The 22,855-nt window shown below is 41.3% G+C and overlaps 1 protein-coding gene across 1 annotated transcript in view; it reads left to right on the forward strand.

Annotated features, from left to right (window-relative positions):
* Positions 1–21,312, forward strand: part of CDKL4 (cyclin dependent kinase like 4) — a 64,621-nt gene extending 43,309 nt beyond the window's left edge. Inside the window, 5 exon segments of the mRNA XM_055108036.2 lie at positions 9,636–9,833; positions 12,438–12,520; positions 15,203–15,259; positions 20,538–20,672; positions 21,100–21,312. Coding sequence (XP_054964011.1) covers positions 9,636–9,833; positions 12,438–12,520; positions 15,203–15,259; positions 20,538–20,672; positions 21,100–21,312 — 686 coding nt within the window.
* Positions 21,313–22,855: the final 1,543 nt, after the last annotated feature.

Raw genomic sequence — 22,855 nt, forward strand, 5'->3', positions numbered from 1 at the left:
GTTGGTATACAGCGGGGCTACTGATTTATGTACATTAATTTTGTTATCCTAAAATTTTGCTGAATTCATTTACCAGTTCTAGGAGCTTTTTGAAGGAGTCTTTAGGGTTTTCTAGATATATGGTCATGTCATCAGCCAACAGCAAAAGTTTGACTTCCTCTTTACCAATTTAGATGCCCTTTATTTTTTTCTCTTGTCTGATTGCTCTAGCTAGGACTTCCAGTACTATGTTGAATAGAAGTGGTGAAAGTGGGCATCCTTGTCTTGTTCCAGTTCTCAGGGGAAATGCTTTCAACTTTCCCCTATTCAGTATAATGTTGACTGTGGGTTTGTCATCAATGGTTTTTATTACCTTAAGATATGTCCCTTCTGTGCTGATTTTTCTGAGGGTTTTCATCATAAAGCAATGCTGAATTTTGTCAAGTGCTTTTTCTGCATCTATTGAGATGACCTTGTGATTTTTGTTTTTTATTATGTTTATGTGGTGTATCGCATTTATTGATTGCAGATGTTAAACCATCCCTGAATCCCTGGTATGAAATCCACTTGATCATGGTGGATTATCTTTTTGACATGCTGTTGGATTTGGTTAGCTAGTATTTTGTTGAGGATTTTTGCATCTATGTTCATCAAGGACATTGGTCTGTAGTTTTCTTTTTTTGTTATGTCCTTTTCTGGTTTTGTTATTAGGGTGATACTGTCTTCATAGAATGATTTAGAGAGGATTCCCTTTCTCTGTCTTTTGGAATAGTGTCAATAGGATTGGTACCAATTTTTCTTTGAATGTCTGATAGAATTTAGCTGTGAATCTCTCTGGTCTTGGACTTTTTTTCATTGGTAACTTTTTAATTATCATTTCAATCTCGCTGCTTGTTATTGGTCTGTTCAGAGGTTCTATTTCTTCCTGGTTTAATCTAGGAGAGTTGCATATTTCCAGGAATTTATCCATCCTCCTCTAGGTTTTCTAGTTTATGCACGTAAAGGTATTCATAGGAGCCTTGAGTGATCTTTTGTATTTCTGTGGTATCAGTTATAATATCTCCTGTTTCATTTCTAATTGAGCTTAGTTTGATCTTCTCTCTTCTTTTATTGGTTAATCTTGCTAATGGCCTATCAATTTTATTTATCTTTTCAAAGAACCAGATTTTTGTTTCATTTATCTTTTGTGGGTTTTTTTTTGTTGTTTCAATATCATTTACTTCTGCTCTGATCTTGGTTATTTCTTTTCTTCTGCTGGGTTTAGGTTTGTTTTTTTCCTCTTTCTCTAGCTCCTTGAAATGTGACCTTAGATTGTCTATTTGTGCTCTTTCAGACTTTTTGATGTAGGCATTTAATGCTATAAACTTTCCTCTTGGCATTGCCTTTGCTGTATCCCAGAGGTTTTGATAGGTTGTGTCACTATTATTGTTCAGTTCAAAGAATTTATAAGTTTCCATCTTGGTTTCATTGTTGACTGAACAATCATTCAGGAGCAGGTCATTTAATTTCCATGTATTTGCATGGTTTTGAGAATTCCTTTTGGAGTTCATTTCCAATTCTATTCCACTGTGATCTGTGAGAGTTCTTGCTATAATTTCAATTTTCTTAAATTTTTTTATTTTGTGGCCTATTATATGGTCTATCTTGGGAGATGTTCCATGTGTTGATGAACAGAATGTATATTCTGCAATTGTTGTGTAGAAAGTTCTGTAAATATCTGTTAAGTCCATTTGTTGTAGGATATAGTTTAAGTCCATTGTTTCTTTGTTGACTTTCTGTCTTGATGACCTGTCTAGTGTTGTCAGTGGAGTATTGAAGTCCCCCACTATTATTGTGTTACTATCTCATTTCTTAGGTCTAATAGTAATTGTTTTATAAATTTGGAAGCTCCAATGTTAGGTGCGTATATATTTAGGATTGTGATATTTACCTGTTGGAGTAGTTTTTTTTTTTTATCATTATATAATGTCCCTCTTTGTCTTTTTTAACTGCTGTTGCTTTAAAGTCTGTTTTGTCTGATATGAGAATAGCTATTCCTGCTCACTTTTGGTGTCCACTGGCATGGAATACCTTTTCCCCCCACTTTAAGCTTATGTGAGTCCTTATGTGTCAGATGGGTCTCATAAAGACAGCAGATACTTGGTTGGTGAATTTTTATCTACTCTGCCATTCTGTATCTTTTAAGTGGACCATTTAAGCCATTTACATCCAACATCAGTATTGAGATGTGAGGTACTACTATTCATCATGCTACTTGTTACCTGAATACCCTGGGTTTTTTTCATTGTGTTGCTGTTTTATAGGTCCTGTGAGATTTATGCTTTAAGGAGATTCTGTTTTGGTGTATTTCAAATATTTGTTTCAAGATTTAGAGCTCCTTTTAACAGTTCCTATAGTGCTGGCTTGGCAGTGGCAAATTCTCTCAGCATTTGTTTGTCTGAAAAAGACTGTATCTTTCCTTAATTTATGAAGCTTAGTTTCACTAGATACAAAATTCTTGGCTGATAATTGTTTTGTTTAAGGAGGCTAAAGATAGGACCTCAATCCCCTCTAGCTTGTAGGGTTTCTACTGAGAAATCTGCTGTTAATCTGATAGGTTTTCCTTTATAGTACCTGATGCTTTTGCCTCAGAGTCCTTAATATTCTTTCCTTTGTCTTGATTTTAGATAACCTGATGCCTATGTGCCTAGGCGATGATCTTTTTGCAATGAATTTCCCAGGTGTTCTTGGGATTTGGATGGCTTCTTGTATTTGGATGTCTAGATCTCTAGCAAGGCTGGGGAAGTTTTCCTCAATTATTCCCTCAAATATGTTTTCCAAACTTTTAGATTTCTCTTTTTCCTTGGGAACACCAATTATTCTTAGGTTTCATCGTTAAACATAATACCAAACTTCTTGGAGGCTTTGTTCATTTTTTAAATTCTTTTTTTCTTTGTCTTTGACAGATTGGGTTAATTTGAAAGTCTTGTCTTCAAGCGCTGAAGTTCTTTCTTGAACTTGTGCAGTTCTGTTGCTGAGACTTTCTAGTGCATTTTGCATTTCTCGAAGTGTGTCCTTGATTTCCAGAAGTTGTGATTGTTTTTTTATTTATGCTCTCTGTTTCACTGGAGATTTTTCCATGCATATCCTGTATCATTTTTTTATTTCTTTAGGTTGGACTTCATCTTTCTCTGGTGCCTCCTTGATTGGCTTAATAGTTGACCTTCTGAATTCTTTTTCTGCCAATTCAGAGATTTTTCTCCTGGCTTGGATCCATTGCTGGTGAGTTAGTGTGATCTTTTGGAAGTGTTAAAGAACCTTGTTTTGGGCCAGGCACAGTGGCTTACGCCTGTAATCCCAACACTTTGGGAGGCCAAGGTGGGCAGATACCTGAGGTCAGGAGTTCGAGACCAGCCTGGCCAACATGGCTAAACCTTGTCTGTACTAAAAATTCAAAAATTAGCCAGGCGTGGCAGCACGTACGTGTAGTCCCAGCTACTTGGGAGGCTGAGGCAGGAGAATCACTTGTACCCAGGAAGCAGAGGTTGCAGTGAGCCAAGATCACACCACTGCACTCCAGCCTAGGTGACAGAGCAAGACTCCATCTCAAAAAAAAAAGAACCTTATTTTGTCATCATGTTACTGGATTGTTTTTCTGGTTCCTTCTCATTTGGGTAGACTATGTCAGAGGGAAGATCTGGGACTTGAGGGCTGCTGTTCAGATTCTTTTGTCCCATGGGGTGCTTCCTTGATGTGGTGCTCTCCCCTTTCCCCTAGGGATGGGGCTTCCTCAGAGTCAAACTGCATTGATTGTTATTTCTCTTCTGGATCTAGCCACCCAGAGAAGCTACCAGGCTCTGGGCTGGTACTAGGAAGTGTCTGCAAAGAGTCCTGTGATGTGATCCATTGTCAGATCTTTCAGCCATGGATACCAGCACCTGCTCTGGTAGAGGTAGCAGGGGAGTGAAGTGGACTCTATGAGGGTCCTTGGTTGTATTTTTGTTAAGCACACTGGTTTTATGTTGGTTGACTTGGTTGTATTTTTGTTATGCGCACTAGTTTTATGTTGGTTGACCTCCAGCCAGGAGCTGGTGCTCTCAAGAGCACATCAGCTGCGGTAGCATAGGGTGGATCAGGCAGTGGGTGGGGCCATAGAGCTCCCAGGAGAATATGACTTTTGTCTTCGGAGCTCCTTGGCTGTCCCACAGAGCCTGCAGTGGTAATCCACCTTCTTCAAAGGGTCTGTGGATTCTCTTGGCTTACCTGGTATGTTCCTGTGGTAGTTCTTGGAGCAAAAGTTCATGATGTAAGTCTCCACACGCTGCTCTGTCCGTCTGAGTCGTAGCTGCAAGTTAGTCCTGCCTCCTATCCACCATTTTCCTCAGAAGCCATCAGAATGGACATTTCTTTAAAGAAGATATATAAGGCAGGGCACAGTGGCTCACACCAGTAATCCCAGCTAACTCAGGAGTCTGAGGCATGAGAGTCAGTTGAACCCAGGAGACAGAGGTTGCAGTGAGCCAAGACTGCACCACTACACTCCAGCCCAGGCGACAAAGTGAGACCCTGTCTCAAAAAAAAAAATAATTAATTAATTAAAAATGTAAAAAATAAAAAGTAAAAAAGAAGCTATACGAATGGCCAATAAGCACATGAAAGATGCTTATGGTAATCATTAGGGATATGCAAATCAAAACCACAGTTAGATACCACTTTGCACCCGTTAGGATGACTATCATTTTTAAAAAACACACAGAACAAAATAACAAGTGTTGGTAAAGATATGAAGAAATTAGAGCCCTCATGCATTGCTAGTGGGAAAGTACAATGGTGCAACTGCTGTGGAAAGCAGTATGGCAGCTCTTAAAAAAATTAAACATAGAATCACTGTATGATGCAGCAATTCCACTTCTAGGTACATACCCAAAAAAATTGACAGCAGGGACTTGAAGATATTTGTATGCCAATGCTTATAGTAGGATTATTCACAATGACAAAAGGTAGAAACAACCCAAATGTCCATCAAGGATGAGTGGATAAACAAAATGTGGTATATACATATAATGAAATATTACTCAAAAAGAAATGAAATTCTGATATATGCTATGACATGGATGCACGTTGAAGACACTAAGCTGAGTGAAATAAGACAGACAGAAAAGAACAAATATCGTATGATTCTATTTACATGCTCTACCTAGAATAGTCAAATTCATGGAGACAAAAAAGAATAGTGGTTATCAGGGCTGGGGGAAGGGAGAATGGGGAGTTGTTGTTTAAAGGATACAGAGTTTCAGGCTGGGATGATGGAAAAAACTTTGGAGGTGCATAGTGGTGATGATTGTGCAACACCGAATGTACTTCATGCCACTGAATTGCACACTCTTAAATGGTTAAATGGTAAATTTTATATTATGTGTATTTTACCACAAAATAAATTTAAGCTCCTCCTGTATATAGATATATAGATATACACAGAGAGATAAAAATTTTAAAGTCAATAACCAAAGGAGAGAATATTTCAAAATTGGTAATAGGTTGATAGATAAGAGCTTATATAAATTGGTTTAAAAGAAAACCTGAATAGAAAAATTAGCAAGATATTGACAGTTCACAGATGAAAGAAAAGGCTAAAAACATGAAATAATCTTCCTCTTCACTGATATCAAATAAATGCACATTAAAATACTACTCTTCACCAATGAAGCTGGCAGAGTATTTTCTGTTTGTTTGTGTGTGTGTTTGTTTTGAGACAGAGTCTCACTCTGTCACCCAGGCTGGAGTGCAGTGGCATTATCTCAGCCCATTGCAACCTCCACTTCCAGGGCTCAAGCAATCCTCCCACCTCAGCCTCCCAAGTAGTTGGGACGACAGATATACTAATTTTTGTATTTTTGTATTTTTGATAGGGCTAATTTTTGTATTTTTGGTAGACACAGTGTTTCACCATGGGGCCCAGGCTCATCTCGAACTTCTGGCCTCAAGTGATCCTTCTACCTCGGCCTCCCAAAGTGCTGGGATTACAAGTGTGAGCCACCGTGCCCAGCCAGATTTTTCAAACAATAACTACTGAGAGCTCACAAGATTGTTTTTAGTGGGAACACAATTTCGAACAAATTCTTGAGAACGCAGTAAGTGCCCTTTGTATCTTTAATTTCACTTTTAGGAATCTCCCATAATCCAAGATACTACCCCCCAAAGTAATACAACATAATGTTCATTGTAGAACCATTTATTACTGAGAAAAAAATTAAGAGGAACCCAGTCATTCAGAAATAAGGAAATGGCTAAAGAATTTATCTGACTTAATACTGTAAAAATGTATTTTTAAAGGATTTTAATGACATGAGAAATGCTACAGCTCACAACATGGGGCTAAGTGAAAAAGAACACATAGCTGCACACACAGACTGGTCCCAATTCTATTCCAAAAGGTTCACTTGGTTTCTCTCTGGGTGATGGGTGATGTTTTATTTTCTTCTTTATGCTTTTTTGTATTTTCCAAGTTTTCTACAAAGAACATAAATTTATAAACGGGCCAGGCACAGTGGCTCATGCCTATAATCCCAGCACTTTGGGAGGCCAAGGCAGTTCGAGACCAGCCTGACCCACATGGAGAAACCCCGTCTCTACTAAAAATACAAAATTAGCCGGGCATGTTGGCGCATGTCTGTAATCCCAGCTACTTGGGAGGCTGAGGCAGGAGAATCGCATGTACCCGGGAGGTGGAGGTTGCGGTGAGCCGAGATTGTGCCATTGAACTCCAGCCTGGACAATAAGAGCGAAACTCCATCTCAAAAACAGTAATAATAATAATAATAATAATAATTTTATAAATGATGTTTACACCTCTCAGTCTAATAATTCCACTCATAGAAAATCATCCTAAAGGAATAATTCTTTTTTTTTTTTTTTAACAGAGAGAGATTTCGCCATTCTGCCCAGGCTGGTCTCGAATACCTAGGCTCAAGTGATCCACCCCCTTCAGCCTCCCAAAATGCTGGGATTACAGGCGTGAGCCACCAAACCTGGCTCCTTTTTTTTTTTTTTTAGAGATGGAGTCTCGCTCTGTAGCCTAGGCTGGAGGGCAGTGATATGATCTTAGCTCACTGCAGCCTCAACCTCCTAGGCTCAAGCTATCCTCCTGCCTCACCCTCCCATGTAGCTGGGACCACAGGCACATGCTACCATGCCTGGCTGATTTTTTTATTTTTTTTGTAGGGACAAGATTTCACCATGTTGCCCAGGCTGGCCTCAAACTTCTGGGCTCACACGATCTGCCTGCCTTGGCCTCCCAAAGTGCTGGGGTTATAGGCGTGAGCTACTGTGCCAGGCCTTGAAATAATTCTAAATACAGAAAAAGCTTTGTGCAGGGATTATTGAAAAATAATGTGGTGTTATTTATAGTGACAAAATATTGGAAAATTTGGGGAAGGTAAAGTAAATCCTGTCATATGCACTTGGTAAGCTGTTATGCAGCCATTAAACTCAAGTTTAGGAAGAGTTTATAATAACATGATAAATGCATAGAATTCAATGAAAAAAATCAGGACACAGAATTGTGTATGTAGTATGATCAAAAGTACTTGTATAGGCCTGAGCAACATAGTGAGACCTCTATCTATACAAAAAAAAAAAAAATTTTTTTTAAATTAACCAGGCATGGTTTCAAGCCCCTATAGTCCCAGCTACTCAGGAGGCTGAGGCAGGAGGATTGTGTGAGCCCAGGAGTTCAAAGCTGCAGTGAGCTATGATTGTGCCACTGCATTTTAGCCTGGGGGACAGCATGACCCTGCCTCCAAAAAAGTGGTACTCAGAACTATGCTGTAAATAAGAAAAAGACTCCAACAAAATACACCAAAAGATTAACACAAAGTACCTTTGGGTGGTAAAACTTGGGTATATTTACCTTCTTTCTGTTTCCTTATGTATTTTTTCGTGTTCTCTGCAGTGAGCATATATGACTTTTAAGTCGAAAAATGTTCCAAACAAATAAAACAGCTGACTTAGCCTGTGAATAGTGAAAATTGTTAGTGGTTGTTATTTTCCTTCTTATTCTCCATTTTCCAAATTTCCATTATGGCATTTATTAATTTTTATCCTTCAAAAGTTTATATAACTTTATAAAAGAGCAATGAGCAAGTAAAGATTATTTCCTTTTCCCACTCCTATGAGGACTGTTCGCTGACCAGAGCTGTAGCCGCTATTTTCTGAGCTGCCTTTTGTGGCAGTGTCTTTGGGGCTACCTGACGACTTTACTAAGGAGAATTGCCCATTACCTCATCTCTGCAAGTCGGGCTGCTTTCCAATTGTTCCTCCTCTGTAATGCATTTGTACGGCTCCTGATCGTTCAGGGTCCTGTGATGATTCTGGGATTGGCTTCCACCCACTTGGAGGCAGGTGCCTTGGGTCCAGGCAGTCCACACCTGTGGCATAGGGCAGGGCTGGGCAGTGAGGGTGCACCTAGCTCTCTGTCATCTGTCTATCACATACCACACATGACTCATATATAGTACAAGGAGTCAAATTGAGGTCTTTGTCACAGTGGGTCACATTTGGATAGAAAAATTAATTTATGCAATTGTCTAGTGCTGCATTAGTTTCCTGGGGCTGCCATGATACATTACCACAATCTGAGTGGCTGAAAACAACAGAAATCTATTTTCTCACAATTCTGGAGGCCAGACATCTGCCATCAAGGTTTCAGCAGGGCCACATTCCCTCTAAAGGCTCTAGGAGAGGCCCCTTCCATGTCTCTATCCTAGCTTCTTTTTTTGTATATGTGTGAGTTAGAGTCTTACTCTGTCGCCCAGGCTGGAGTGCAGTGGCATGATCACGGCTCACTGCAGCCTCCACAGGTTCAAGTGATTCTCCTGCCTCAGCTTCTCAAGTAGCTAGGATGACAAGCACGTGCCACCATGCCTGGCTAATTTTCGTATTTTTAGTAGAGATAGGGTTTTGCCTTGTTGCCCAGGCTGGTCTCAAACTCCTGACCTCAAATGATCTGCTTGCCTTGGCTTCCCAAAGTGCTGGGATGAGAGGCATGAGCCACCATGCCCGGCCTCTAGCCCAGCTTCTGATGGATGTGGGAAAACTTGGCATTCCTATGCTTGCAACTGCATCACTCCAATCTCTGCCTCCAGTATCGCTTGGCATTCTCCATGTCTCTGCATCCCTGTAAGGATTCAAGTCATTGGATTTAGAGTCCACCCTAATCTAATATGACCTCATCTTGACTAATTAATTACATCTGCAAAAACCTTATTTCCAAATAGGGTCACATTCACAGGTAGCAAGAATTAGGACTTCAACCTATCTTTGGAGGGGACACAATTCAGCGCACAACAACCACCATGCTGATGGTAAAGTGGAAACCAACAATGCGGTTTAGACTTAAAGTCACACTCCAGAAATTCTCATTCCCCCCATCCCTATCACACCACCCGCCACCCCAGTTTGGAGTAGTAAGAGATGTTAATTACCTAAAGTGCTCTTGAATGTCAAATTTACTATCTCAATGCACAGTAACTGTTTCCTCAATTACTGCCTCACTGCATTAACCCTTAAGAGTATCATGGCCTCTGATGGTTATTGCAGCCTGAATGCCTGATGTGTTCTTGGGAGCAGTTCACATGTTGGGAGAATTGACTTACCTGATCTGATTGATGCATTTGCAGTTCCAGGAGATGCCTACACCGATTATGTAGCTACGAGATGGTACCGAGCTCCTGAACTTCTTGTGGGAGATACTTAGTATGGTTCTTCAGTCGATATATGGGCTATTGGTTGTGTTTTTGCAGAGCTCCTGACAGGCCAGCCACTGTGGCCTGGAAAATCAGATGTGGACCAACTTTATCTGATAATCAGAACACTAGGTATGAATTGCATTTTATGGCAACAGAGTTGCTGAATTGTTATAGCATTCATATGTTACTATAATAAAAAATAAATAAATAAAAATAAAACACAAGAGTTTTATTGCTTCTTCAAAGTGTCACTCAGGATGGTTGTTCTCAGGTCTGGGTTGTAGCCAAAGCCCAATCCTTTTCTAAACATGCAGAACCGTAACTCCTCTCAGGGAGCTCTCAGATCCCTTTGCAGGAAAAGTCAATTAGCCATGGAATAAACTATACATTTACTTTCCATATCAGACTAAGATAGGGATAAGGATATGAGTCAGCTCCCTAGAGCTTAATCTAAGATATTTGATCAAATGCAATTTCTGTCCACTGTAAAAGAGGTTCCCCCCTTTACTCTAGAGCAGGAATCAGCAAATTTGTTTCTATAAAAAGCTATATGGTAAATATTTTAGGTTATGCAGGCTGTACAGCCTCTGTTGCAGTTCCCCAACTCTGCTATTGTAGTGCAAAAGCAGCAATACACAGCATGTCAACAAATGAGCATAGCTGTGTTCCAATAGAACTTTATTTATGGACACAGAAATTTTAATTTATTGTAGTTTTCACATGCAACAATATCAAAAAATCTTTTTTGACTTTTAAAAATCTGCTTAAAAATGTAAAACCAATTCTGAGGTCACAAGCTGTACAGAAACAGGCAGTAGGCCAGATGTGGCCTGCAGGTCATAGTTTGGCAGACTCCTGCCCGAGAGCTTAAGAGTCTGATTTTACTTCCTGATTAGGGGTGGCTGCTGAAGTTTAGAATAATGTTAACACATCTTCTTTGTATAGTACTGAAGAATTTACAAATTACTTTCATACGCATCATCTTTTTCAGTCTTAAGAAAAACCTGTTAAGGAAGTTATAATGTTTTTAATTGTGCCTGTGTTATAAACGAGGAAACAGAGGCTTAGGGAGCTTCCATGATTGGCCTGAAGTCATATAGCCAGGTAAGTGCAGAATAGGAATGAGACTGCAAGGGTTTCTTTCGTGAGCTTTCATTATGTGTCAGCATAACCCGAAAAGTGAGCCACAGCTTCATGCCAACAGCATGGATGCAAGGAAAGTGATACCTCTACACACAAAATGAGAATTTGTTAATTCCTTCCCACAGGCTCTCCTGGCAGCATGGCTGCTGGACAGTTCCCTGGTCAGTTCCAACATATTATGGAAAATTCTGCAGCATGAAAAATGTGGGGTAGAGTACCACTGCAGGCCACATTTTGTTTGTCTGATTCATTCCCTAAAAAGATTCTGGAAAATTTACATTACATACCTGAGTTTAAATCCTGGATCTGTTAAGTTACTGTGTGATCTTGGAGAAGTTATTAAATTTCTCTAAGCCTCATTTTCCTCATTGGCACAATGGGGGTTTAAAATAGCAACTACTGCAGGCTGGGCAACATAGGCAGACCCCATATCTGCAAAAAATTTTTAAAAATTAGCTGGACATGATGGCGCATGCTTGTAGTTCCAGCTACTCGGGAGGCTAAGGTGGAAGGATTGCTTGAGACTGGGAGATTGAGGCTGAAGTGAGCCATGATTGTGCCGCTGCACTCCAGTTTTGGCAACAGAGAGAGACCCTGTCTGAAAAAATAATAACAACTATTGTTGTGAGATTATGAGATGAAGTCTCATAAAATCTCATTTATGAGATTAAATGAGATAATGTGTGTAAAGACCATAGTACCATTCTCTCACCTTGTCTTTTTTTTTTTTTTTTTTTTTGAGACGGACTGTCACTCTGTTGCCAGGCTGGAGTGCAATGGCGTGATCTTGGCTCACTGCAACCTCCGCCTGCCAAATTCAAGCGATTCTTCTGCCTCAGCCTCCTAAGTAGCTGGGACTATAGGTGCGCACCACCACACTCAGCTAATTTTTTGTATTTTTAGTAGAGACGGGGTTTCACCATGTTGGCCAGGATGGTCTCGATTTCTTGACTTCGTGATCCACCTCCCTCGGCCTCCCAAAGTGCTGGGATTACAGGCGTGAGCCACCGCACCCAGCCTTCACCTTTTGATGGAGGCTCAATGGTGACCACATGTGACAAAGAGACTGGTTTGGGAGAACTGGCCTTACCTGAGAAGGCATGCGTCTGCAGAATCCCATTCCTCTCATCTCTGGAGGGAACAATCAGGCACAATATTTCTTTCACACCTGCACTTCAGGCGTTAACCCTGTTTTTTGTTTTTTGTTTGTTTGTTTGTTTTGTTTTGTTTTTGAGATGGAGTCTTGCTCTGTCGCCCAGGCTGGAGTGCAGTGGCATGATCTCAGCTCACTGCAACCTCTGCCTCCCAGGTTCAAGCGATTCTCCTGCCTCAGCCTCCTGAGTAGCTGGGATTACAGGCATGGACCACCACGCTTGGCTAATTTTTGTATTTTTAGTAGAGACGGGGTTTCACCATGTTGACCAGGCTGGTCTCGAACTCTTGACGTCAAGTGATCCACCTGCCATAGCCTCTCAAAGTGCTGGGATTACAGGTGTGAGCCACCATGCCTGGCCTTCAGGCATTAACCATTTAAACACTTGATTATTCTTTGCCAAATTTATGATGAATTGTGTGGTTTGTATTTTACAGGAAAATTAATCCCAAGACATCAATCAATCTTTAAAAGTAACCGGTTTTTCCATGGCATCAGTATACCTGAGCCAGAAGACATGGTAAGCTGCTCTGTTTTGAATATTTTATTACTTGTGTTGCGGCTTTCTTTAAAGAGGTAGTTGTTATTTATTTATTTATTTATTTATTTTGAGATAATGTCTCACTCTGTCACCAAGGCTGGAGTGCAGTGGCAAGGTCATGGCTCACTGCAGCCTCAACCTCCGAGACTCAAGTGATCCTCCCACCTCAGCCTCCCCAATGCTGGAATTACTCATATGAGCCACCATGCCTGGCCTGTTTCTTTTTTAATATTTGTGTTTTTGGCTTCTGTTTTCCTTGTGACATATTAGCACAGTGTATTATTCTATTTTCACACTGCTGTAAAGAACTTCCCCGAGACTGGGTAATTTATAAAGGAAAGAGATTTAATTGACTCACAGTCCAGCATGGCTGGGGAGGCCTCAGGAAACTTATAATCATGGCAGGAGGGGAAGCAGGCACCTTCTTCACAAGGCGGCAGGAGAGAGGGGTGAGGGCACAAGGGAAAACTGCCGCTTTTAAAACCATCAGATCTCATAAGAACTCCCTTACTATCATGAGAACAGCGTGGAGGAACCCCCGTCATGATCCAATCACCTCCCTCTCTCCACACATGGGGTTATAATTTGAGATGAGATTTGGGTGGGGACACAGAGCCAAACCATATCACACATATTGAAGAAACTATATAAAAACTACATTACAATGAGCCAGGAAAAATGCTTTAAATGTTTACTTGTCTTATCTATTCAAAAATTAATGTTAAATTTAAAGTGAAAATATATTTAGTATCTTAGATACTACATACTTTTAATCCATTGGTCAAAGACTTAGGAGAATTTTCCCTTAAATAATTATATTCTCATAAAGACTACTTATAGTAGTCTTCTTTATTTTGAAAAAAATGCATTTAAAATTTTTTCGGCTTGTAAAACAAAGCTCAAATCAATCAAAAGCTTTTTTCACAACATATATTTTTACATGGGAGATTGTTTTACAAAATGATCCCCATTGTACTTATTAAACTCCAAATCACAGGGATCATCTCTCTACTCTTGCAATGGTCTTTGCCTTTATTTGAAAACATATCAATGACTATTTGACTCTCTCTCTTGCTCTCTGTAGACATTGACTTCCTGTGTGTGTTACCTAAGTTCAGGCTATGCTCTTTAAAGCTCCATATGGTCCAGAATCTGCCTGTAAAAGAAAAAACTGTCAAGAGAAGCATGTGTCCACACTCCAACTATGCTGGAGTCAGAGCCACGCGGGGATGGGGCAAAGTCTGAGAAGGCAAACCATGATCTATGATAGATGTGAACTGTCCAAATAACCTGAGGTCCAAATGGTCCCAACCATCTCTAGACACCCTGTTCATTTTAAATCAATTATTTCATATAATATCTTGATTTATATACTGGTTTTCTTTTTTATTGTCTTTGTTAAAGCCTTTAACAAATGTAATATAAGGTTAAAGGTTGAACTGCAAGGTTAAAGGTTACAAAGGAATATTTATATAACGTGTGTTTAAAGAATAAACTACAACAAACTTAAGTGTCTTAAGTTTCCCACCACTATCTTTCAGGCATCTCCATCCCCTTCTTTCCTCATCATTCTGAATGTTGTGTTTTTCATTCTTTTGATTTCTGTAGTGCTCTTATGCATGTAGTCCAATGTATTTTCATGAATACTCAAAAGCATCCTTAGAAGTAGATCAGGCACAGATTTTATAGCACTGTTGTAGGATTTCAGATGGGAGCATTTGGGACCCACATTTACCCAGCATCAACTGCAAGACATTGTGAAATTAAGAAAATTAACTTCAGTTTTATGTATTTCAGATCTTTACATACAGTGTACAATTATATAAAAGTGTGATTTAAAAAATATATTTAAAGCCAGGCGCGGTGGCTCACACCTGTAATCCCAGCACTTTGGGAGTCCGAGGCGGGCGGATCACTAGGTCGGGAGATCGAGACCATCCTAGCGAACATGGTGAAACCCCGTCTGTACTAAAAATACAAAAAATTAGCCGGGCGTGTGGTGGGCACCTGTAGTCCCAGCTACTCGGGAGGCTGAGGCAGGAGAATGGCATCAACTCGGGAGGCGGAGCTTGCTGTGAGCCTTGTTCGTGCTGCCACTGCACTCCAGCCTGGGCGACAGAAACTCTGTCTCAAATATATATATATGTATATATACATATGTGTATATATATACACATATATATGTATATATATGTGTGTATATATATATATTTAAAATGAATTATTGAACCTACTAGAGAGTCTTTCTTTAAAGTGTTGTTATTACTAATATATTCAAAATATAGGCTAGGTGAGTTGGCTCACCCCTATAATCCCTGCACTTTGGGAGACTGAGGCAGAAGAATCACTTGAGGCCAGAAGTTTGAGACCAGCTCATGCAACATAGCAAGACCCCATCTCTACAAAAAAATAAAAAATTAGCTGTGTGTGGTGGCACCCACCTGTAGTCCTAGATACTTAGGAGGCTGAGGTGGAAAAATCTCCTGAGCCCAGGAGTTCAAAGTTAAAGTAAGCTATGATCATGCCACTGCACTGCAGCCTGGGAGATAGAGGGAGACAGTATCTCTAAATACACACACACACACATACATACGCACATATATACACACACATATTACTTTGTTCTTATGTAATATTGAATGTTTTAACCTTGTTTTTCAGGAAACTCTTGAGGAAAAGTTCTCAGATGTTCATCCTGTGGCTCTGAACTTCATGAAGGTACTTAAGAATCAATTGTAACTCTTATTAGCTATAAATTGTAATGACTGAAGCTGGTAATTTGAGGAGGGGTGGACAGTGGATTAAATAATGCCAAAATAGGGTGTAGTCATTGAAAATGATAAAGAACTATAAAACAATTCCAGTTAAAGGGACATCATTGGTTTAAGCAGTAATTGTTCTAACATATCTATTAACATTAGTAGATGAGGCAAAATCAGAGCCATGCAGACACCAGACCTAGCTCCTGCACTAGGCCCAAGAGAGACGCCAAACCAAGGACAGATTCAAATAAAAAGCAGAAGAAACTTACCTATGCCTAGTCTGCCATTCATGCTTGACCAAATGGCGCCACACTAGAAGGTGTGTGACCCTGCCATACATTGTGTATACCAAAAGCTCATTGGACAAAGGGTATGAGGATACCAGAGAGGGTATCTACCTTTGACAATCAATTAAGTTCTGTCTACAGTAGTGTCTTCCAAATGTGGCTATTCATCAGAATGGCCTGGGAACTTTTGAAAAATACAGATTCCAGTATCTAGCCTCAGATTCAGAAGGAGAATTTTCATGAGTGGGACCTTGGCATGTGTATCTTTAAACATGCCCTTAGGTGATTATGATAAACAGCTCAGTTTGAGACTCATCTGATCTAGACGGTGGGGCCATTTGGATGACCTAGAGTCAACTTTTGTAGACCAGCCTTTGTGCGAGTGCTGGTCACTGCCATGGTGCTATCCAGAGTGCTGGAGTGCTTCAACCTAAGTCCTCCTGAGAGTCAGAGCCTGATACCCCTGTGCTCTCAGACTCCCCATACCATTGCTCCACCTGACCTCAGCTGCCATCTACCCTATCTTACTGCCCAGACCTGCTTTCACCCAGCACTCAGCAGGTCCTGTCCTAGAAGCCCAGTTCCCTGACCTTGTTCTTGACAGGTTGTTCTGACCCACTTGTAATTTAGCAAAACCTGCAAGGGAGAAGGGAGACATCAAGCACTGCAAGCCCAACGAATTCTCAGATGGAAGCCAGAGACAACCTGTGGTTCCCTGGAAAGCAACTCTGGGGCATGAAAACTGCAAGATGTAGGACAAGTTCCCTGTCCTCATCTCCAAAGATGAAGAGCCCTGGTTGGCTGCCTAAGGTTTTAGATGAATCTAGGTTTGTTACTTGACTATTTTATTTAGACCCATAAGTATCAACCTAAGACCCAAGAATCCTCTCAGTGCATCAAGGATTGTGCTGTTTCATGGACCACACCCTATCTTATAGATTCCTGCCCCATATTAGATGAGAGAAGACTTTAATTCTTTGCAATTGAGACATTTTTTTTTTGAGACAGAGTCTTGCTCTGTCGCCCAGGCTGGAGTTCTCCGCTCACTGCAACCTCCGCCAACCAGGTTCGAGTGGTTCTCCTGCCTCAGCCTCCCGAGTAACTGGGACTACAGGCACACGCCACCACACCAGGCTAATTTTTGTATTTTTAGTAGAGACAGGGTTTCATCATGTTGGCCAGGATGGTCTCCATCTCCTGACCTCATGATCCGCCCACCTAGGCCTCCCAAAGTGCTGAGATTACAGGCGTAAGCCACTGTGCCCAGCCCAAGACATCTTTAACCGCAAATAAGTACTGGCTACCATAACTGGTGTTTATCCCATGGGACCGAATCATAACCTATGCAGGGACTGCTCAGGTGGATGGCGTATTTGGCAATGGCAGAGTCAAGGAGAGTGGTGGCATGCAGTGGCCAATCTATGGCAGGTCTTCTGTGTTCTCTTTATTAGGTTTAAAATGAGACCATGAGCACAGTCTTTCTTATTTATTACTCATTTATTTCCATAGTCATGACGATCCTATCACTATATCAGCTTCAGCTGGTCCATCAAGAAGAAGACTATAGACTATTAGAAATTTTATCAGAGCGTTTTCTGTGAAATTTGAAGTTTGGATTTAAGAAAAGGATCCTGACTTGGACTTTACCATTTTGATTTCTCATCTCTCATCTTCCAGGTGTTTTCTGGGTTAGGAGCACATCTACAGGGAACACCTCTGATTAATTCTTCAGCTTCTTGATATACAGAAAGTTATTAATCCAGGCAGGCAAGGACTCAGAAGCCTCAATTCTACTCAGCTCATCTCAATGCTTCAGAATTAAGCAGGACATTGTTCCAGCTCAGACTCCGTGGAGAGAGCTCAGCATTAGCAGTGTCTTCTAAGAATCTAAAAATGTTCTTTAAAATGAAAATTCATAGGTATTTAGTGATGGACTAGATTTCAATAGTTTTGAAAGCCCATATGAAAACATGAATGAGGCTGGGCATGGTGGCTCATGCCTGTAATCTTAGCACTTTAGGAGTCCAAGGCAGGAGGATCACTCGAGCCCAGGCATTTGAGACCAGCCTGGACAACAAAGTCAGACCCTGTCTCTACAAAACATAAAAAATAAATAAAAATTATTCAGGCATGGTGGCATTTGCCTTTAGTCCCAGCTACTTGGGAGGCTAAGGCGGGAGGATTGCTTGAGCTCAGGAGCTGAAGGCCGCAGTGAGCCATGATTATGCCACTGCACTGTAGCCTGGGTGACAGTGAAACCTCATCTCTAAAAAAAAATAAAATAAAATCAACGTGAATAAATTCAAGATATATTTGAAAGGAAAACCGATAGGACTTAATTATCATTGATATATGGGGAATAAAGTAGAAGAGGTGGCAAGGGTACAGTGCCTGTATTGCTTTTTCAGGTATGGGCAGGTCTGGGCTTTCTCTGAAAACTCTTGGCAAGGTTCTTTCCTTGCCTCTTCCAGCTTCTTGTAGCCCCAGGCATTCTTTGACTTGTGACAATGTAACTCCAATTTCTACCTCCATCATAGCATAGCATTCACTCTGTGTGTCTGTCTACACCATCTTCCCTCTTCTTATAAGGAAACCAATTGTAATTGGGTTGGGGGTGTACTCCATGCCATTATGACCTTGTCTTCACTAATTACATCTGCAAAGACCTTATTTCCAAATAAGGTAACATTCTGAGGTCCTGGGAGTTAGAACTTCAACATACATATTTTTGCGGCGATACAACTCAACCCATAACAGTGACCTTGAGGCAGATGTTAAGTAAGCAGTTGCACCTGCAGGTCTGGAGTTCATAGGGGAGGTCTGGAATGGAATTGTAGATGTGGAAATCTCTGGTAAACTTTGATAATTCAAGCCATAGGCAGCAAAGAGATCACCTAGAAACCAAGAACAGATGAGAAAAAAAGGGGTGGCTAGGATTTGGCCTTGAGGAATTTTATCCAACCATAGTGGAGAACATAGTAGAGAAGAAGATAAATTAGCAAAGGCTGGTTTGAAAAGGAGTGGCCAGGAGGGAGGAGCAAGGAAAGTGAGAGATTAGAGAAGCCAAAGAGAAACAAAGTTTCAAGGAGGGCTTGGTCAGTAGTGTCTAATACTATTGAGATGAGAGAGAATTCAAAATATATAATGCGTTGAAGGATATGGAAGTAGAGGTCAGAGGTATTGATAACAAGAGCCACTTTAATGGAACAGTGGAAGCAAAAGCCAGAATAGAGTGTTAAAGAAATAGAGACTATCACAGTTTGTATTCAAAATAGTATTTCTGGCCAGGTGCAGTGGCTCACGCCTGTAGTCCCAGCACTGGGAGGCCGAGGCGGGCAGATCACTTGAGGTCAGGAGTTCGAGACCCACCTGGCCAACATGGTGAACCTGTCTCTACTAAAAATACAAAAATGTACTCAGCATGGTGGTGCATGCCTGTAATTCCAGCTATTTGGGAGGCTGAGGCATGAGAATCGCTCAAACCTGGGAGGTGGAGTTTGCAGTGAGCCGAGGTGGCGCTACTGCATTCCAGCCTGGGTGACAGAACGAGACTTTGTCTCAAAAAAAAAAAAAAAAAAAAAAGTCTTTCTCTCCTGATTGTAGCCCTAACAGTACTAGGATTTGAGGAGAATGTTTTTCCAGCAGCAGCTGGAGTTGATATATGGCATGGGTCATTAATTAGGGGTCATCTGCTTGGACCAGGCAGTTGACATGGAGGGACCGGTAAGTCTAGTTTTACTGAGCAGGATTGTTTCTTGAAGAACAGGACTAATCAGATCCCTCGCCAAGGGCCAGGTGACACTGCTTAGGGGCAGGCAGCTTCAGGGATCTCAGAGATCTGAGGTCAGCTGGGGTCAGGGAGGAACAGACACCACAGGGCAGTGCCCGGCTGGGGCAGCCTCAGGCAACGCAATTGTCTGGGCTTGAGAATGCCTCAAAACAATGTTTGTGATGGTGGTGAGCCTTATTTCTCTCTTATGATGGAAGGCAATAATTGTCAGGTCATCTGTGCCTGTGTATTGTAAAACTGCTCCTTTTAAAAATGTAAATAAAGGAGAGATGCGGTCTCACTGTGTTACCCAGGCTGGTCTAGACCTCTGGACTCCCAAAGTGCTGGGATTACAGGCATGAGCCACCAGGTCTGGCTTAAAGCTGCTCTTTATGGATCATAATCTGTGTTTATTGATGGGCAAAGTCCCACTGTCTGGCTGGAGTATCAGTGTTTCTCAGAGAAAACCTCTTTGTGTCAGGACCCCCACTGACCCCTCTGCTGTGATACTCCTCCCCACTCTCAGAAGCCGACCTAGAGGCTTCTAATGGTCTCAAATATAGAAGGGTCATAATGTTACCTTTTCTGTTTTGCCTGTAGTTATTTTTATATGAATATATAGTCAATTTTTCCTTGTTTTAGGTTCATTCTCATGACTGAGGTTCTCACTTCCTCAGTCATCTCCTTAACCCAGTGGTTCTCAAACCTGAGCATATGGGCATCGGAATCACCCAGAGAGCTTCTTAAACACAAACTGCCGGGCCCCATCTCCAGTGCCTCGATTCCCTTTGGCAGGCGGGGTATAGGACCCAAGACTTCGCATTTCTAGCAAGTTCCTGCGACGTTGATGTTTTTAGTCCAGGGACTACACTCTGCAGACTGCTATAAACGATTTGCTTTCAGCAGTGATTTTAAAATGTCATTGGTGGGAACACCAGATCTACAGGTGGCCCCTTTCAGAGAGACACTGACCATCCATTCATTCTGCCCTCAAAAGACTTTGAAGTAGGAAAAAGAAGAGCAATCCTAGCTATTAGCAAGCTCCAACTACTTGATAATACACAAACTTGAAGATTTTCTAAACTCATATTTATCCTAGCAAGTTATTCAGTTTGTGGGCACGGTAACAAAATGAGCCCCTCCCTTAACATCTTCTTTGCTATTCTCTTCCTCCAAAGGGGTGTCTGAAGATGAATCCAGATGACAGATTAACCTGTTCCCAACTCCTGGAGATCTCCTACTTTGATTCTTTTCAAGAGGCCCAAATTAAAAGAAAAGCACGTAATGCAGGAAGAAACAGAAGACGCCAACAGGTACTTCCGCTCAAAAGTTAAAGTGCTATAAAAATAATTCCTTTTTTGTTTTTGTTTGTCTGCCTTTCAAAGTGAGACAAGGTGGACACCAAGACCTTTCATTTGTACTGGTGTAGTTGTATTTGTCTAGCTTAATAAATATTGGTAATTGATGTAATAAAACCATAGAACTATGAAAATATCAAGATTATTGCAAAAATCTTATTCCAAACACACCTGAATCAAATCGTTACGCAACTCTTTGGCTGCTCTGATTGGATATCCCACCCACAAGATCGTATACCCGTAATATAACAACTTCATATAATAAAATGCTGATTCCAACAGGACTGAGTTTTGCCAGCATTGCAAAGGAATCCAAGTGCCTTTCTGTAGCCTCCAGATGTGCAATAAAGGTAACTTGACTCTTCCATCTTTTCACCCACAGCAGGCACCTAAGTCTGCCTTTCCTAGGCTTTTTCTCAAAACCAAGATCTGCCAGGTACAAAGGAATGAAACCCAGACATCTGGGAACCAAATTCTACCCAATGGGCCAATATTGCAGAACAGTGTGGTAACTGTTATGACAAACATTAATTCTGCAGTTTATCAGGTGACTGTCCTTCACTTGCTTTCAGAAAACTTTGAAGTTAAATCGTAAACTCCATGGAAATAGGTTTGTTTTGGTTCAGGGCTTTTTCTCACCTTGTAAACCCGGCACCTAAAACAGTATCTGACACAGAGAAGGTCCCTAATATTATTAAAATAAATAAGTAGACGAACATTGCCTAATAATAAACTGAGTTGGTAATTTCCAATTCATCAGAGGCTAGCAATTTTCACAGTTTGCGTTTGCTTAATCTTTCATCTTCAATCTAATTTTCAGTCATTTGTCTTCTCATTAGCATGTTTTCCATAAAGGAAGAAAGTGTTGTCTTTTCCCAACCTTTTAATAGTTAAAATAGAAGTTTGTTGGGAGAGAAAAATCAAACTAATCCAGAAGATGAAATGTTAAATCATTTCTGTGTATCCAAAATCTCTAGGTATCCATATTTTGATTACATGGGCCATTTTACCTTTTGCTATTAAATGTTTGCAAATCAAGCCCAATGCAGCTTATACTTAAATAACAACAAAAAAAATTAAAGATCGCTGAGGCAGCAATCTGAAAGACAGTGTGAATTGTGTGTAAAAGGACACTCTCCTGTTAAAAACATCTCAGCTGGCGTGGTGGCTCACGCCTGTAATCCCAGCACTTTGGGAGGCCGAGGTGGGCAGATCACTTGAGGTCAGGAGTTTGACACCAGCCTGGCCAACATGGCAAAACCCCATCTCTTCTAAAAATACAAAAATTAGCCGGGTGTGGTGGCGGGCGCCTGTAATCCCAGCTCCTTGGGAGGCTGAGGCAGGAGAGTTGCATGAACCCGGGAGGCAGAGTTGCAGTGAGCTGAGATTGTGTCACTGCACTGCAGCCTGGGCAACAGAGTGAGACTTCATCTCAAAAATAATAATAAAAATAAATAAATAAAAACATCCCAGCACTTTGGGAGGCCGAGGCGGGTGGATCACTCAGTCAGGAGTTCAAGACCAGCCTGGCCAACATGGCAAAACCCCATCTCTACTAAAAATACAAAAATTAGCCAGGTGTGGTGGTGGGCGCCTGTAATCCCAGCTACTTGGGGGGCTGAGGCAGGAGAATCGCTTAAACCCTGGAGGCGGAGGTTGCAGTGAGCCGAGATCGTGCCACTGCACTCCAGCCTGGGCGACAAGAGCAAGACTCCATCTCAAAAAAAAAAAAAAAAAAAAACTCACTGGATTCCCCCCTACACTGGCCTGGGAGGGTCCACAGTGTCAGCTGCCCCAGCTGGCCTCCTGGTCCCCCTAATCACTGTCTACCTGGGAATCTGTCACAGACCTTGCCTTGCCTCGAGGGAGTTGGGTGCTGCTCTCCCTTCACAGCTCCACCTCTCTGCTTGGGTTTACAGCTGTGCTACCCTTCCTTCAATGCCTGCAACCCAGCTGATACAGATCAGGGACTGTGAACAAGGCCTTCCAAAAGGCCCAGAGGCAGCAAAAGGAAAGAAACACAAAGGGCAGCATGCACCTAGAGAATCTCATTTACAGAGATCAGCCCATGTTCTCCATCGCTCTGTAAACTGCATTCTATCCACCTCTGCATGGTGGGTCCCCCTGTAGCACCTACA

Source organism: Pan paniscus, chromosome 12 (assembly GCF_029289425.2).
Source record: "Pan paniscus chromosome 12, NHGRI_mPanPan1-v2.0_pri, whole genome shotgun sequence".
NCBI classification, from domain to species: Eukaryota; Metazoa; Chordata; class Mammalia; order Primates; family Hominidae; genus Pan; species Pan paniscus.